The 18,338-nt window shown below is 45.4% G+C and overlaps 1 protein-coding gene across 3 annotated transcripts in view; it reads left to right on the plus strand.

Moving 5' to 3' along the window:
* The first annotated feature begins 1,707 nt into the window (after window positions 1-1,707).
* GRID2 (glutamate ionotropic receptor delta type subunit 2) overlaps window positions 1,708-18,338 on the plus strand; it is a 1,415,717-nt gene continuing 1,399,086 nt past the window's right edge. For 2 of the 3 annotated variants that reach the window (XM_056106637.1, XM_056106634.1), the window contains exon 1: window positions 2,088-2,346. In XM_056106637.1, the coding sequence (XP_055962612.1) occupies window positions 2,259-2,346 (88 nt within the window). In that variant the 5' untranslated portion in view covers window positions 2,088-2,258. Of the gene's footprint in view, window positions 1,759-2,087; window positions 2,347-18,338 lie in introns of those variants that run through there. The other variant, XM_056106635.1, reaches the window with a different exon arrangement.

The raw sequence follows: 18,338 nt of genomic DNA on the forward strand, positions 1-18,338 counted from the left end.
AATCATGAAAACGTGCTCATAATGCTCTAGAATGGTTGTCCAAGAGAGAAAAGAGCATGGAGCCATGCTAAGCCATCTCCAGGAATGAGCCCTAGGCAAGCTAACCTCGCCAAACTCCTCCTAAGATTTCTTTCTGCATTAGGGGTATTTTGCAACTTGTTTTCCTTGATGGATACATCCACTGTGACTAACCAATTGATGCCCCAATGAAGAATACAGTAAAAGCATGTGTTAAGGGAAAACACCCATTCTTTCACAGACTTCATTATAGCAACGTAGTATAAGACATACAATTGTCTCAAAACTCCCTCAAAAGAAAAATGGCCCGCACCCGTAGCATAGATAGGTGCTTATGTGTACTGATGGAACACTTGATAAAGTACCAACAAAACTGGTTTTGATCAGGTCTAGCTTCCCGGAAGACCTGGTTTATACCAGATTCAGAAGGAAGTGGTGAGATGTCTCCAAAGGGACCTTTATGACAAATGTTGCTCTAAATAAGATGGGAATATGCCCTAAAATGTTAGTAACTCCAGTCTGGTAGCATTTGGCAATCCAAATCAGATTTAATTCTATTTGACCCCCCAGGAAGGGTGTGATCTGAGAACCCATAAAGGGGTGGATTCAGGCTATGCCAACGGTCTGGCTACAGTTTGACTGGCAACAAGAAACTCCAACAAAAATTCTGAAGAGTCCTAGGAGATTGATTTAATTCTGAAGTGTCCTAGGAGATTGATTTGGGTGCGCGCACGCTCTTTGCAACGGAGCCCATGGCCTAAGTGACAGTAGTGCAGCACGGTTTCTGGAATGTTCCGGGAAAGTGCACAAGCTATACCAAAGAAGGCATTTCACAGAGGAGATAATATACGATTGTGTTTGGAGAAATAACAGAGCGATTCACCAGGCTAAAGGGAGCCTCCAGTGGGGAAGTTAGGGAAGGGACCAAAAAAAAAAAAAATAATTAAAAAAATAAAGGAACTGGTCAAACTTGAGGGTAATCAGGCTCCTGAGAGGTGGCCTGACTTTCCTATATTGCAAGCACGGAGTTTCCAAGGGGCTTGCAAATGTCCTTTAACTAAGAGGAGGACTTGCCATCCCGACCGCGCTGGGTCTGGTGCGCAGTGGTGGGCAGCCTGGCACTGGTGGCGGGTGGCAGAAAGGAGGTCCCAGTCTCGGGCTTTATTGTCTGCGGCTGGCTGGCAGCAACCCCTTTCATTCCTTCCTTCATTCCGGCACTGAGACTGTCATTCAGTGCTGCTGAGTCCCCTCTTCCGGGGCGCCGCAATCCATCCCTCCTTCTCCCGAACGGAACGCACAACGCACGGCTGGGCTCCAAGCCTGCGCGCACCCTCCCCATTCCAGTGTCCACCTGCGTTTTATTCCCGTTATTCCATTGCTAATTCGGGGGGGGGGGGGGGGGCTTTCTTATTCTTATTCTTTCTCCATCTCCATTGCCTAATAAAAAAAATAAAATAAATGAATAAATAAATAAATAAATAATTTTTTTTTTAAAAAAAGGCACCGGAGACGCGGAGGGCGGTGGGGGGTGGGGGCCGGCGTGGAAAGAGGTAATGAGCACGGCGTCTCCTTTTTATAACTTTCTAATTGGAACCTCATTAAAAGCTTTCTAGGTCCGTTTTCCCCGAGTGCCCGGGTGTCCCCGATTCTCCTCCCCAAGGCGACTCCAGCGCTGGGCGAGCACCGCAGGCGGGGGAGGCGCAGAGAGGCGAAGTCGGGGACCTGTTGGCGGGGAGCAAGGTTAAATAAGTGGGGAGGCTTTTTCCCGGCTGCTTTTCACCTCCTGGAGGGGGAAGGAAAAAAAAAAAGGCAAAAAAAAAAAAAAGGCCGTGGCGCGCCGGGGGCGGGGTGGTCAGCGCGCGGCGCGAGCGCGGGTGGCGGCGGGCACGGCGCGGGGCTCCCGCCGCAGACCCGGCGGCTGGGCTGTCGCGGGGCCGGGCCGGAGCGGGCCGGGCCGGGCCGGGCCGGGGGCGCGGCGGGGCGCGGCGGCGGCCGTCGGGGCGCGCGGGGGCGCGCGGGGGAGGGGCGCGGGGGGTGGGCGCGGGCGGGCGGGCGGGCGGGCGCGGGGACCCGCCGCGGAACTGCCGGCAAGTCGGGGCGCTGCCCGCTCGCCCCAGCCAGGGACGCGGCCGGGCCGGGACCCGCCAACGCCGCCGCCGCCGCCGCCGCCGCGCGCCGCGCCTGACGCCCCCCGGACCCGCGCCGCGCCCGCCGGGGACCCCCGCGCCCCCCGCGCCGACATGGAAGTTTTCCCCTGGCTGCTGCTGCTGGTCCTCGGCTGCCTCCGGACCTGGCGCTGCGCGGGCGCCGACTCCATCATCCACATCGGTAAGCGCCCCCACCCCGGGGACCCGCGCGACCCCCGCCCGCCGCCCCCCGGGGCCCCCGGCGCGACCCCCGATCGATCGCCCCTCTGCCCGGACCCCGGTCCCCGACACCCCACCACCTCCCACCCCGGTTCCCGACCCCCCATCTCCGACCCCCGTCCCCGACCCCCCGCCGTGCGCAGCGCCCGGTCCCGACCCCCGTCCCCGACCCCCGTCTTAGACCCCGGCCCCGACCCCGGCCCGCGCCCCGCGCCGGCCCCCCGACCCCCCTCCGGACTCCGGGCGCTGCGCGCGCGGGGAAGTTTCCTGCTCTCCCTCCTCCCCTGTCCTCCCTCTGCGCCCCGAAAACGCGCTCTCGGGGGGCTGGCGGGGGTCCGGGCGGCGGGGTCACCTGCCGGGCGGCCGGAGCCGCGGCGGGGGCCGTGCGCGCGCGTGTGCGGGCGCGCGTGTGTGCGCGCGTGTGTGCAGGCGGGTGCGTGTGCGTGTGCGCGCGCGAGTGTGTCCGCGTGTGCGCGCGTGCCGGGGTGCCGGGGGTCCCCCCTTTCGGAGCGAACAGGTGGTTCGGGCACCGCGAGCGGCCGCCGGTGGCCGCGGCCCGGCCGGCGAGGTCGGCGGAGGCGCCTGGGCGCGGGCGGGGGCGCGGGCCGGCTGGACGCGGGGGGACGCGGGTGGGCGCGGGGCGACGCGGGGGGACACTGGCGGCCGGTGCCGGCTCGGCTCGGCTGCGGGGCTCTGGGCCCAGGAGGTTCGGGGCCGGGCGCGCGGCCTGGCGCGGCGGGGCTGGGGTCGCCCCGTTGCGGGATCGGGCCGGGCCGGACTGGGCCGGGCCGGGCTGGGCTCGCCGCTCCGGGCTGCAACTCTCGCGGCTCCCCCGGGCCGGGCCGGGCCGAGCCCAGACGCTGCCCGGCCAAGGCTGCGCCACCGCGGGGCGCACGGCGAGGCGAGCTGCCCGCGCCGGGAACCGGCCGCCTCGCGGGGGACGCGCTCCCCGCCGCACCGGGCTCGCAGCCCCGCGCTGGCCGCGGTTCCAGGCTCTGCGCTGCCCCGGGCTTGCAGCTCTGCGCTGCCCCGGGTCCAGGTTCTGCGCTGGTCCCGGCTCGCAGCTCTGGGCTGGCCAGGTTCCCGGCTCTGTTCTGACCCGGGCTTGCAGCTCTGGGCTGGCCCCGGCTCGCGGCTCTGCACTGGCCCTGGGCATGCAGTTACGCGCTGCCCCGGCTGCACTCTGCACATGCCCCGCACAGATGGGGCGCAGCGTGTCCCCGGCCGCCCCCCTGCACACGCACACGCACACGCACACGCGCGCGCGCACACCTGCGTGCAGGGCTGCTGTCCGCGGCCAGCAAAGGCCGAGCGGCTGGAGCGCTGGGGGTTCTGTCCCGCCGGGAGCTGCCCCCCGGGGGACTCCCTCTCTGCGGCTGCAGAAGGACTTGGTAAACATGCACATGTCTGCTGCTCCCTCCAGTTTCACGGGGAAAAAAAAACACGCACACAGGCACACGGAGATACTGTGCACACGCACAGATGTTCATGCACACGGAGATGCCCAGGCACACGGGGAAGGCTCGTGCACACGCGCAGATGCTCGTGCACACGAGGATGCTCAGACACCCGGAGATGCTCGTGCCCACGGAGATGCTCAGGCACCCGGAGATGCTCGGGCACACGCGCAGACGCTCGTGCACACGCGCAGATGCGCAAGGCACCCGGGGATGCTCGTGCCCACGGGGATGCGCAGGCACCCGGAGATGCTCCTCGGGCACACGCGCAGTTGCTCGTGCACAGGTGCAGCGGGCAATACGCGCCGGCATCCACCAAGTCTTGCTTTCGGGCAGGAAGTCGATTTCGGGCACGGCTGGATCACGTTCTGTCTGCAGCCTCGCAGTGCCTGCGGCTGCAGAACTTTTCCGGGAGAAATGCTGGTGGCATCAGGGCTTTTGGGCAGTGTCTGAGAGAGAGTTCAGAACAGCCCCGCTCCTCTGAAAGAAGGGCCCGGCGTGTGTTTCGGTGGCGCTGTCCCTGGCGGGAACAGCGAAGCAACTCTGTGTTAACCCGGTGCATTGACATTTCTTTTCAGAGGGGCTGGTAGGCTCCTTCCTTGTGGAGAGATGTCCTTTGATTGCTTATTCTATTGGTTCCACCATGAATAATCCGTTATTTACAAACACCTACCGACTCTTGATAGCCTATATCCCATAAATTCTAGCTTGCAGTGAGGTCTGGTCTGGACACTTGTTTCGAGACTGACCAGAACTGTTGCATTGTTTTTTCCCTTTGACTTTGTTGTCTGTCAGTGTTTATTTATAAGCAGACCCAAAAAACGCGTCTGAAAATGAGAGCTTGCTTTAGAAAGCAGGTGTAATGCATTCGCAGTGCATTTCCTACTCAAATAAATGGCTACTTCTCAGGCTATTAACTTGGCTTTAGACAATAGCATTACTTATTTTATCAACTACTTCATATTGTCATGAAGTTTGCAGAGTGGTTGATTTGAGATACTCCAAATCTTTTTGAAGTGTTAGTGCTTAAATATTTTAGTTCAGAAGCTGACCTGCTTCCACCCTGACCTCCGCAAAAGCATAATCAATGAAAAACTTTCATTCGAAATAAATTCAATGCCCCCACTAAAATTTTAAAGCACAGGGGTACACTATGCCTTGGATTAGTTTACTAGGCTGAGAGGAAAATAGGAGTGATAGTTCTTTATGAGGTGGTCACCTTCATTTCAATGTTCAACGTTGGAAATCCACTTAAGGCCAGTGCCTTGTTTCGGCACTGCAGGCTTGAAAGTGATGAGACTGGAGAGGCCAAGTGAATATTTCAGCTCTTCAGATGGAAGAGATAGGCAGAAATGAAAGGCTCCCCGTTCTCATGTGATGTGCTCCGGCAGAAAGACGCTTCGGTATGTAGTTCAGGCAAACTGGGGAGATGAAAATGACACAGCTCCAATAGGTTCCTTAAATATTGAATCCTTTTTGGTATTGAACCGCAGTATAAGTATGAAAACTGCCGTTTCTTCTCTCTTTGTTTTTTTTTTCAAAGCAGGTAATTCAATAAAGCCAGTTCCAAGCTTTAAAACTAGAATGTCTTATTAAACACATTACTTCACTACAAAAATGAGCTATATTTTCATGGGTTAGGCTGCAGTGATTGCCTGTGAAATATATTTGTTTCAGTGAACTGCATAATACTAATGACTTCGAGTTTCTGTTATGTTTGAAAGGCATTTGATAATGACATAGGTTCATTTAACACACGTGTGTAAAGGCGTACACAGTATTTAGAAATGAATTAGTCCATTGTGATTTTCTTTGCGCCTTCCCACCCCCGAAAGATGTTTGACATATAAAAACTATGCAATTTTGAGTTTTGCTTCTACTTTGGGCCTGTGCATTGATTGAGTAATTTCATCAGACCCACATTACTTGATTGCTTCGAAGTTTCCTAATGATCTGCATGCTGTAGGAAGAACCAAAAAGTCGTGCGTGGAATGGCAATGATATTGTGTTTTCTGAGGCTATTCAGAAGGCGCTCTGATTTATGTCGCTAGAAAGCTCCCAAGTCTTTGGGATTCGCACACTGACTGCTGTTTCCTGCGTGCCTGTGTCCCACACGCTTTACTCCCTAAACACAACAGGAGTTAAAAGCAGTGCTTTAATTAAGCACGGATGAGGTGGCATTTGCAGCCAACTGCACCCTTTGTGTCTTGCTTCATATCTAACATGGAGGATCTCATGTTCTTCGCCGGTTAACGTGTGCTCCTGGCTTTATCTGCTTCTCCTGCTCACAGACCTGATTGGAATTGAGTTGTTCTAAGTTAGGGATCCCTACAAAGGAACCACCCCCCCCCCACCAAAGCCTCTTTGCCCGTGTTGGCCGGTACGTTTGGAAAATGAACGGCATGTTTTGTTGTTGGCAGCAAAAACATTCCGGCAGGAAAGTCAGACGTGAAGAATTTCTTCACGTTTGTTTCCTAAGCAACTGATCATTGATCCTCCGAGATCATAACCATCAACGGTGACCAAGTTTTGAGAAGCTCGAGTCAATTTACAGACTTTTTCATCACAAGAAAGTTTAAGTTAGGATAGAAAGTAAGTGGAGGGATAAAATATGTCATGGCATTAAACATCATGAGAGATATTAAGTTTAATGTCTGTTTTCATTACATCTACACAGAGGACAGTTTTATCAAATACCAATTACATAAGCATTTCTGGAAAAAAAAAGAGCTGTGACTCCTATGAACTTTTTTTTTTTTTCAAATCTTCACTTGATTTGTATTGGTTACCGATAACTCGGAGAAACTATTTTATTGGCCTTTTTTTAAAAATTTTTTTACAGTTGCTTGCTTGCTAAGTTATGTAGGCCCTATAGTAGAAACTTTGGACAGGGTAAGGAGTAACTTCTGGATTTAAACTAAGAGCGGACTTGACTATTTTCTTTGTCAGTCATTTGGTTTCTGAAATCACCGTGCAGATGTGCACGAGCCTAGGCAGTGTTATTAATCAGTGATATCAATTATGACATGACTAATAAGCCATTACCCCGAGGAGCTTTGCTTTTTACTCAAAGTGAAATGTACCTCCAATAAATATCTGCTATAAATTTTTAATTCAAATGTGAATAAAAATCAAGGTGATTAACGTTCCACTATGGAACAATCAAAATCATTGAGATTGTTAGGCATGATGAAAGATGTTTAATTCCAATCTCAAAGGCTAATTTTATCAGACTGTGATTTTACCGCTAAATATATTGTAATTTAAAATCACATTTTTAAATTCAGAATTTTTTTATTCATGCGCATGAGTGCTTTATTTTTTTAAAGTAAGCTATTTGACATTTTTCTATACTAATATGATATTTTATGGTACAGATGCCCATTAGGTATCAATACTTAGTTTTAATACAAATAGTATATTTATTACAAAATATTTTATGGTCCATGAAGATAGCCTTGCCATTAGGTGTCACTGCATTCTGAGTTGCTCCTCTGTAGTCCTTGAGAACCTCATGAATTACACACACACACACACACACACACACACACACACACACGTATATTTAATAATATAATATAATAATATTTAATAATCAGGATAAAAGACATTTAATGATACACTTACTGTTGTAAGATACAGGTAGTTTTAATTTCAAGTTAGAAAATAAAAGAAAATGCTACCCCTCCTCTCATTCTTATAAATATTTGAATGTAGGTCACACTCATGCCCTCTGTTTCCCTGATAGACTTGATTTCTAAACCTAATGATGTAGTTTATTCACAAATTTCCAATACAATACATTCTTTTATTCCTGTGTCCATGCATACGTGTGTTTGTGGCTGTGCGTGCGTGTGTGTGTGTGTGTGTGTGTGAGAGAGAGAGAGAGAGAGAGAGAGAGAGAGAGAGAGAGAGAGAGAGAGAGAGAGAGAGAGTCTGTTTTTAGAGGGATGGATTTTGGCCAGTCAACCTTCTCAGAGAATACTTCCTGCTCTGTGCTTGAGGCTCCCTTCCGGAAGTGCATGGAGGCCCATGGGTGCTGGAATTGAACTGGGGTGGCTGCATGCAGTGTCAGCGATTCAGCCAGTGCCTCTTCTCTGCTTGAGAGATAAGTTCTTAGGGGGTTGTGGCAAATATGCTTAAGAGGGCTGGTTTAAACTGACATTAGTGAGGAGGGTTTGATACCAGGTGACTGTTCTGCTATGATACCATCTGACTATTCTTCACAGAACACTATGAAGCCATATAATGACCTTTGTGATTTGAAAAACATATACCTGGAACTATGAGACCCATACATGGGCATACAGCTATGTAAAAAATAATGTCTACTGTGGATTTTTGTGAATATACATGTTTTCAGGTCATTTTGGTCTATTAAATATTTTATGCATTGTAACATTTGTCTACCCATTGGTTAGTGTAGAAATTCAGGAACAACTGTAATAATCAGTGGTCATTCTGTTTAAAGAAGTAAAGTCTTCTACCTTATAAGAATGTAAGAATTCTCACTATAGGAATGATGAAAGATAAAACATAGATTAATATTTATCTAATGAATAACTTTTAATATCAGTAGAGCACATAATTAGGAATACTTGGTTAAATAAGTGATTAGTTTGTCCCATGTTAGAGTTTGCTCTTTAATTGGTAATGTAGTTAATAAACTAATTTTAATAATGCATTATTAGGAAGACGAAAATTAAGTGATCAGGTAGTTGACTAAAAGGTAAAACAAGGTAGACAATTTTGTACTAATTGATAAAAGGATATCTGTGGATTCAGGTTATTTTTGTGAATTTTGTCATTTGGGTGTAGGTGTAAATTTCAGGTGAATGCACAAAATATCAGGGTGTGTATTGAAACAGTAAAGAGACTATGTTCTGGGTAAAAACTTGGAAGGTTTGAGCTAAAGTCCCTATTTTATCAATAGTTAAGCAAACAATATGGGAAAGATCTTCATTTCCCTTCCCTCAATCTTTATCGGCCCTTAAACATGAGTCTGACTACCATTAATGGGTTCCAAAATTTCTATTTTCGAGGAATTATGAGCTGGGAAGATTAAATGAAGGAGGCTGAGATTGAGTGAGTTAGAATAAGAAAATACTAGGGGAAATCTTTGAAGCATGAAATCTTTAATTTCGAGGGGGGCATGCTTTTAGCAGCTCAGGGGCTACTCCAAGGTTGGTGCTCAGTGGATAGGGTGGTTCCAAAGCTACACCCTGGGCCCCCTGCATGAGAAGCACCTGTTCAGGCCTTTTGGTGCTGTCTCTGTGCTGGCATTAATTTCTAATCACTTAAATCAAGGGCCCCTTCAAATGAAGATGATTTCTGGATAGAAGGAGAATTATGCATAATGTTTTGGTTCATCAGATACTCCAGCAAACTCCAATAGCAGATTGAGAGAGCGTCGTGTGTGTGTGTGTGTGTGTGTGTGTGTGTGTGTGTGTGTGTGTGTGTCTGTGTTGGCGCGTGTGTGTTTTCCTTTTTTTTATATTTTTGTGTTTCATGCTTATTTTATCTAATGCGAGTTTATAAACAGGGCTACTCTTGCCCTTCAGCAAATACTGAGTGCTCATTAAGTCTGTCTGGAGGAAAGTCTCAGAGTCTAATCAGCCAGCACTGACTACAGGAGCTTGTGTAATTTACCAACTGGAAGCACCCCAGAAATATTAGCATATGTTTGGTATCACTCAGAAATGTAAAATAGAGAAAGAAAAATAACCCAGACACTTCTTTCGGTGTTTTCCATCATTTTGAATTCCTTGTTCAGGTTCACACTTACTGCTCTTCATCAAGTAATTATTAACACAAAATTGAGACTGGCTAGGGGCTCTGAAACCTGCCTGGGTTGTAGGGATGCATCCACCTGTTTAAAAATTGGTTCAGTCGTTCCAATCAAGTGCTCGTTGGCAGTTATCCTGACTGATAGATAGATAAAGGGGTGTAGCTCCTTCATAAGGCAATGCAGGTCACTGCAGCATAGAAATTAACTGGATGAGAAAGAAATACCTAAGATTAATTTTCAGTGGCACATTTAAATATTTCCTATTATGGAATGTTCCCTTCTATTTTCGCTATACCATAGATGACAGATCTTCAGTTATTGATGAAAATGAGAGTGTTCTAAGTTGTCTAACTTTAGAAGCCAGCCTTTAGAAAAGAAGCAGAGTGCATGCATTGATTTTCCATTAAAACACATATGTTCGGTCTATGGCATTAACTTTACAGCTAAAATAAAACTTGAAATAAGAAAGTTAAGAGCAGATGAAGATCCTTTCTGTGTTGTCACTTCTGGTGCTGTTTCATCTATAGAACCACTTCATCTTACTGAAATGTTGTATTATGAAGTTGACTTGTTGCCTCTCCTTGGTTACTTCTCTGAGTTTCTGTGTAGTCATGGCAGACCTGGAAAAGGAGAAAATGAGCATCTAGGAGTCCTGGCCTGTCATTGGCTGCAATAATGACTTATTTAAAGAAGTAAACACTGCTATGCTAAGTGCAGCATTTGCTGGTATTTTAAACGACGGTTCTGAAATCCCTGGAATAGTGAAGTTTAATCAAAGGAAGTACTAAGCATGCCCATTAAATTTAAATCCAAATTTAAGTTGGAATGAGCAACCGAATTTAGAGAAGTGCTAGGTGTCCTTAACCTTGGCATCTCCGAGTGTTGCATGTAGTGTTCTAGACACTTAACCCAGAGACAACTTTATGAGTTGAGTTAAAGTGGATTCGTCCCTTTTCCTTCTTTTCCTGCAGGACGTGAATTAAATTGAAATTCTGAAGACGAATTATTCCACCTTCTAATCTTCCCAATCTGACAACAGACAAAAGTTTTGTAAGCGATGCCGGGCCAATTAGGACCTGATTACTCCTGTGTAGGACTCGACTGTTTCGAAGATGGGAGATAATAGAAACCAGCACGTTTTCTTGTTGAAAATACCAGGTCCTGTTATCATAGCCTAAGGGAGACAGGATTTTTATCATAAATGGAAAGGTCTTCTTAACAGAATTGTTTAAAAACACGTCCCACCATGGGTGGGTGGGGCTGTGCAGAGCCTGAATGGTAGTGGCCTCTCTCCCTACCAGGGAGACTCAAGTAACTGTGGGCAATCTCCATAACTGCTCATTTTCGAGATGAGGAATCATTCAGCATCCATTGGCAAAACATATGAGGTGTAGCTTGACATGGAAAGCATTGCATGTGATGTCGAGAAGTTTCAGCTGTTCTGGAATGCATCATCAATGCTCATATGGATACTGAATTCTCTCCCTATGACTTTTTACTGCACTGGAGAAACTTATAGGTGATTATACAACACTGAGATAAAACTCTTATTAGAGAAAGTTCCTTTAGAAAGGACAGTCTATGGGGACCTGAGAGAGAGAGAGAGAGAGTGCAGCAGACAGGTTCTTGCCGCTGACCTGGGGTTCATCCCCAGTACCACAGAGAGCTTTACACGGAGTGACCCCAAGTGCAGAGCCAGGAGGAACCCTTGAGCACCACCAGGCCTAAACTTAACATATCCCTGTCTCTATCTCTCTGTGTATATATACATATGCACTGTCACTGTCCTCCCATTGTTCATTGATTTGCTTGATCAGGCACCAGTAATGTCTCCCTTGTGAGACTTATTGTTACTGTGTTTGGCATATTGAATACATCACAGGTAGCTTGCCAGCTTTGCTGTGCAGTCTGAATTCTCTTGGTAGCTTGCTGGGCTCTCCGAAGAGGGATGGACGAGTTGAACCCAGGCCGGCCGCATGCAAGTCAAATGCCCTACCTGCTGTGCTATCACTCTGGCCCATACATGCATACACACACACACAAACACACACAAACATATCTATATATATATTTATCTACTAAAATCATGCTAAAGTCAGGACTCAGGGATAGGTTTTATTATGTGCCACTTTGGCTCTTTGATTTTTAACCCACCACCCTGTAGACACCAAAATGGTGTGATAAATTCCAGTGAAAGCAGTTGAATTTAGGATTCCATTATCTGTAATAAGTGTGATGAGATCATTTCTAAACTAAAATGCCATACCAGTTCTGTTCATTAACTATGGTTCTTTAGATATGAAGCAAATTTCATTTGCTCTGGGCAGGGGTGCGAGGGTCACCTCAGGCTCCCGGCTCTGTGCTCAGATTCTCTCCTGGCGATGCTTTAGGGAATGCACCAGGGTTGGCTGCACTCACGGAAATCCTCTTACTCCCCATACTATCTCTCCAGTCTCATGTCTAGTTTATAATTCTAATCTTTCTTCTCAATGTACAGAAACACCAATGGCATTTACACCTCAGCCAACAAAAGAAGGAAACTGACCTCACAAAATCATCGAAATTACCTTTTACCTTTACAAGTGAATAATTATTGTTGGGGAAGTGTATTTCCACGAAATCCTAATTACGTGGGTGTATTTGAGAATAGGAACAGCATAAAACTTGCAAAATGTCAGCTGCAACAGTTCAGAAAGCAACTGGGCGGTCGTTCAAAAGTAACTGGCAAATACATGCCTTTTCCTTAAGAGTTCTTGTTGTGGTTGATAAAAGGTTAATAAATAGCCAAACCAACCACTCTGATTCCGTTTCCTTTTCTGCCCACCCTTCAGTGGCCATGCTAATGAGCAGAGAAATAGCCAAAAGCAAGGGAAAAAGGAGAAAAGGGGTTTAGATAATCCATAAACCGGAAAATCAGCCCCTGAATGCTCATCTTCAGAGACTTGCTGAGAAGGAATAGTTTTATTTTCTCAAAGCATTGCCCAGAGTCTGATGCCTGAGCGGCTCTTGGCTGCTGAGCTTGTAGGAGGAGGGACTCTTCCGTGGCACAGAGAGGAAATGGTCATTGGCCCAGGCTGGAAGCAGAAGGAAGAAGCTTGTAAGTGGGAGGATTTTTCTCCACAGCTACAGCTACTGACGGGAGATTCCCTGAGATTAGTTCTGCAATGTGTGCTGACGCCTGTGATGATTATTTTTAAAGGAAGTATATTGCCCAGCAATACTTACAAAGAACTTTAGTAATTATGTACAAGGCAGGCTCGAATGATATTCCTGTCAGTATACGCTGTGTGTTGAGCCTCCAGATTGCATATTATCAGCTTACTCCCAGGTAGTCCTGTATTTTGGACCATGAAGAGGAATTTCAAGATGAGACTTTCCAGAGCAACTGTGAGGCATGACGAGTAATAATGCAAATCGCTGGTTAGTGGTGAGGTGGAGAAGTAAAATTGATGAGTGAAAATACGTGGCTCCGAAATTACTGATTTACGTCATATTTTATTAAACTGAGTGGTGATTACAGAAGTACTGATTTCATCTAGGTGTGGATCGCACACATACCTCCATGTGTGTGAATGTAAACGATTCATAATATATATTGCATTTGCGGCCGAGCAACACCTTATCATCTCATTCTTACTTTGGACAACCTGGCACGCTACCAAATGTAACCTGCCCACGTGGCAGAGTCTGGCAAACTCCCCGTGGCGTACCCGATATGCCAAATACCAGTAACAATGATGGGTCTCATTCTCCTAACCCTGAGAGAGCCTTGAATATGGCACTTCTTAAAAAAATCTCAGGGCTAGGACGAAGTCGACTTTACTGGGGCCTGCTCCAGGCAATCGACGAACAACAGGATGATGGTGATCATGATATTGATTATCTTGGGTTCCTATTTTCACAAAAAATTGTTCCCAAGACAGTAGAAACCAGCGTTCCCTATTGTCTTGGATAGGGTTTACCTTCTGACCCCCCATTGCCTAGGAAGTGTCCTCAAGACCCTTTGGAAAGGAGAAGAAGTCTTACATCATGCAAGGTTCACTAAATGACATGGCAGAGAATAATCCAGATGCTCATGTTCATGGTGGGGACATTTGTGGTGGATTCAATAAGCTCTGCCCTTTCTCTGCCAGTTAGGGGATGGTGACTTTCGGTCTTGGTTCTCCAGTTGGTGTAAGCAGATGATATGTGGTGATTCAGACAGAAAGAACAGAATGGGGTTTATAGAGAAAAAAAAGTCTTGGAATAGAGCCATAGCAAAGTGTGTATGTACTATGCATATGTACATAGTACATACACATGTAAATCAAGGCACTCCCTTGCATGCTGCTGACCTGGGTTTAATCCTCGCCCCCTATATAATGCCCTAAACCCAATAGGAATGACACCTAAGCACAGAGAAAACAGGTTGATAGGAAATTTGGGATGGAATAACCGAAGATTTTTCCATTTTCTGACACAGGCCAGGAAGACAATGTGTAACACTTTTATATTTAATATATTAGCTTTAGCATCTACACTTGGGGAATAACATATACCAAGTCTTACAAAGTGTCTTTAGACATTTCCTCAGGAATACAATTTTTCTTAAAAACTTATCAGAGATCAGTTACAGTTTATAGGAATTGGTAATGAAGCTATGTAACTTGCATTTTGCTTACTTTAATATTAAATGTCCTTCGCATTCAGTACAACTAAGCGCTGCCTTGCAGTTCTGAGCAGATTTCAGTTTCTTGCTGTTGCCATCAGAACTGTCTGTGTGGCATGATTGAATTGCAAATTGAATAGTTAATTCTAACCTATAAAAATCATTAGAGAGAGACTAAAGAGACTGTACAGGGATTGAGACAGTTGCGTTGCATGCAGTCAAGTGCAGATCCATCCCCCAAGAACCTACCGATATTGATCTCCACAGAGTGGAGTGAGTTCCAAGCACCTCAACCCTTGTTACCAAACTCAGAAGAGATGAGTTTCAAATGTTGCCACAGGAAAGTACTAAACCCTGATGAGTCTGCTTTTATCATGGGATTATGGAGAAAATTAACATATAACATCCAAGTTTAAGATCTAATCAATCTAATAATATATGTTATATTAAGAATGAATGGAGACGTTACTGGTGCCCACTCAAGCAAATGGATGAACAACGGGATGACAGGTGATTACAAGTGATATGCATATATATATTATATCTCACATCTTTATGACCTAGTCATATCCTTATTGATCTACTGTTGGGCATCTAGACTGGTTCCAAAGTTTACCTATTATGCCAAGTGCTACAAAGAATAATGGTGTGCACACATTCACACCCTTGTTCTTTGCAGCACTCGGTACAGTAGTTGGGGTTTGGAACCAGTCTGGATGTCCAATAGTAGACCAATGGGTCATGAAGATGTGATATATATGTATATCACTTGTAATATGTTATATATATATGCAGAGCCTGACAATATGCATATATATATATATATATATATAGAGAGAGAGAGAGAGAGAGAGAGAGAGCCTGGCAAGCTCTTTGTGGTGTATTTGATATGCCAAAAGCAGCAATGATAACAGGTCTCATCTCATTCCCCTGACCCTGAAAGAGCCTCCAGTCATTGGGAAAGACGAGTAAGGAGAGGCTACTAAAATCTCAGGACTGGGAAGAATAGACGCTACTCGCACCTGCTTTAGTAAATTGATGAACGACGGGATGACAGTGATACAGTGATATTAAGAACATTATTTTATTGCATTACCTGATATAATTTTATCCTTTCGCATATTTGCCATCTTGTTTTTTGTGGGTAGGATGTTTAAGATCTACTCTTTCAGCAGACTTCAAGTATATAATGCAGTAGAATAAGTTTGAATCACCATGCATACAGCAGTCCCTAAAGTTGATCATTTCACAAATAGAAAATTCTACCCTGGGGCCAACATATCATGTTGAATGTTCTCATTGGCCACACTGTCTAGCTCCCGGAACTGACCAAGCCACGCTGCGGCTCTGATTTGGACATTTATATTGAGTAGAAGAGTACAGTACACTGTTGTCTTATTCCATCTGATTTGAGCAAACAATATTGTCTCAAGTTCCTTAAGTTGTTGCAAATAGAAGAATTACCTAGTTTCTACCAACTGAATAATATTAATGTGTGTGTGTGTGTGTGTGTGTGTGTGTGTGTGTGTGTACAAAGTTTCATTAGCTGAAATACTCAGGGTTTAGGCTGTTTTCTGTCTTGGCTCTGATGGATAGTGCCGTGTTGGACATGTGGCTGAATGAATCTAGAATTATTCGAAAATATGCTCAGTAGTGGCATTGCTGGATCTCTGGCTGTTAAATTTGGATTTTTAGGAGCCTCCATACTGCCTTCAGGATGAAGTGCTCCAGTTTACACACCCGCTGGAAGTGTTGTCTGTTCTTCACATCTTAACCCTTTTGTCTTTTGACTATTTTAAGTCTGGGAGGTGGTTCTGCTCATTGGGGTTTTGATTGTAACTCCCTGACGACCAGTGATGTCAAACACATTTTTATGTGACTATTGGATGTGTAATATTTTCTTTGAAAGTGTCTATTTTCTCTGCCCATTGTTTTATGGAGTTGTTTGGTCTATTAAGTCTTTTGGAGGTCAATTTTTTTTGTTTGTTTTTGGTGCATAAGTCATTTGTCAGGTATATTCACTGTATCACTCTCATCCAGTTCATTGATTTCTTCAAGCAGGCACCAGTAACATCTCCATTTGTCCCAGCTCTGAGATTTTAGCAAGTACCGCAGTCAGCTAGATTATTTACAGATATTCTCTCCATCCCATATCCACCTGCTTTTCATGTTGCTAATAATTTCTTTGGCTGTAAGGAAGCTTTTTAATTTGATAGACCCTCAAAGGGATGAACCCATTTATGTTTTGCTTTGTTACTTGTGTTTGAAGGGCTGGAGCGATAGCACAGCGGTAGGGCGTTTGCCTTACAAGCGGCCAACATGGCCGACCCGAGTTCGATTCCTCCGCCCCTCTCGGAGAGCCCGGCAAGCTACCGAGAGTATTCGAGATGCCAGACACAGTAACAACAAAGTCTCCAATGGAGACGTTACTGGGCCCGCTCGAGCAAATCGACAATCAACGGGAGGGCCTTTACCTTTACCTTACCTTTACTTGTGTTTTAACCTATCATGTTGAAGAAATTGCTGCCAAGATCAGTGCTGAGGATATTTTTTCCCTATGTTTTCTTCTTGGAGTTTTATGATTTCAGATCATATGTTTATGCCCTTAGACTGTTTGGAGTTCATTTTTATGAGTGGCATAAAATAGGCATTCCATTTCATTCCTTTACTATGGGTATTCGTTTCCTCAACAGCATTTTTTTAGGGCTGTTATTTCCCTATTGAGTATTCTTTATTCTGTTGTCAAATACTAATTGACTGTATATTGGGGGGCTTATTTATGTCTAGGATCTTGATTGTATTCTCTTGGCCTATATGCCCATTTCTATGCCAGTACCATACTGTTATAATAGGAATTTTCATGTATATTGATATCAAGATTCTTTTTTTTTTTAACTTTCCCTCCAATCTCAGGCTTACTTAGGCTATTTTGGGATATTCTCTCTCTTTCTTTATACAAATCTGACTTTTAGTACTCTTTCGTGCTTTTGGAATTTGATAGTGATTGATTGAATATTAATTCTTCTAATCACTGGGCAGAGAGTAAGTTCTTATTAGTTTGCGTTTTTCTCACTTTTCATTAGTTTGTATTTTCGACAATTTCTTTCACTAGAATCTCATAACATTCTATCTAGAGCACGTTCACCTCTATTGTCATAATTTTCCCTACATAATTTTTGTCATTGATGTTATTACAAATAAGATGGTTTTTTTCATATTCTTTCATATGTTTTTATTAGTGTGTGTAAATGTCATGGTTTTCTTATATGAGTTTTAATCACAACTTTACAAAAATTGTTGATACATCGCAGTTTGTTGGATGTCTTGAGGATTCCAGCAGAGGTTCTTCTGCAGAGGTAAAGGTAAAGGTAAAGGCCCTCCCGTTGATCGTCGATTTGCTCGAGCGGGCCCAGTAACGTCTCCATTGGAGACTTTGTTGTTACTGTGTCTGGCTTCTGCAGAGACAGTTTCTTTATTCCTGTTTTGATCCCTCCCTCCCCTTTCCTGCCTCCCTCCTTCCATCCCTCTCTCCCTCTCTTTCTCCCTCCCTTCTCCCTCCCCTCCCTTCAGGACTTCTAGAAGTGTATGGAATAGGTTTGCTGAGGGTATCGTTCTTGGTCTTTATGAAAAAGTTTTTTACGTTCCTGTATTTCATGTGATGTTGGAGTGTGTTTCTTCAGAACTGATCTTTATTGTTTTGAGAGGTATATTCCTAATTGTTTATCTAGTTTACTGAAAGTTTTTATATTTGAAGCATTCATTCAAATACTTTCTAAGAAGAAACTCTTTAAGAATTTTGAGTTACCCAGGCATTGGGTCTTATTTTTATGAGGGAAAGCACTCATGTACTTGATATTTGAGTCTGCTAATGGACACAGAACCTGTCTTTTTTTTTTTGGGGGGGGAAGTTTTCTTGAAGATTTGGTGGTGTTTGGATTCTATTTCCGGGCTTCTCTCCTTGAACAAAGCAGAGGACGTATAGTACTGAGTTGCAAGAGAGAGCTTCATGTTGAAGAAGAGAGGGATGCTCTTTTACTTCTCTTTGAATTCTAACAACTGAA

This window comes from Sorex fumeus, unplaced genomic scaffold (genome assembly GCF_029834395.1).
Source record: "Sorex fumeus unplaced genomic scaffold, SorFum_2.1 ptg000136l, whole genome shotgun sequence".
NCBI classification, from domain to species: domain Eukaryota; kingdom Metazoa; phylum Chordata; class Mammalia; order Eulipotyphla; family Soricidae; genus Sorex; species Sorex fumeus.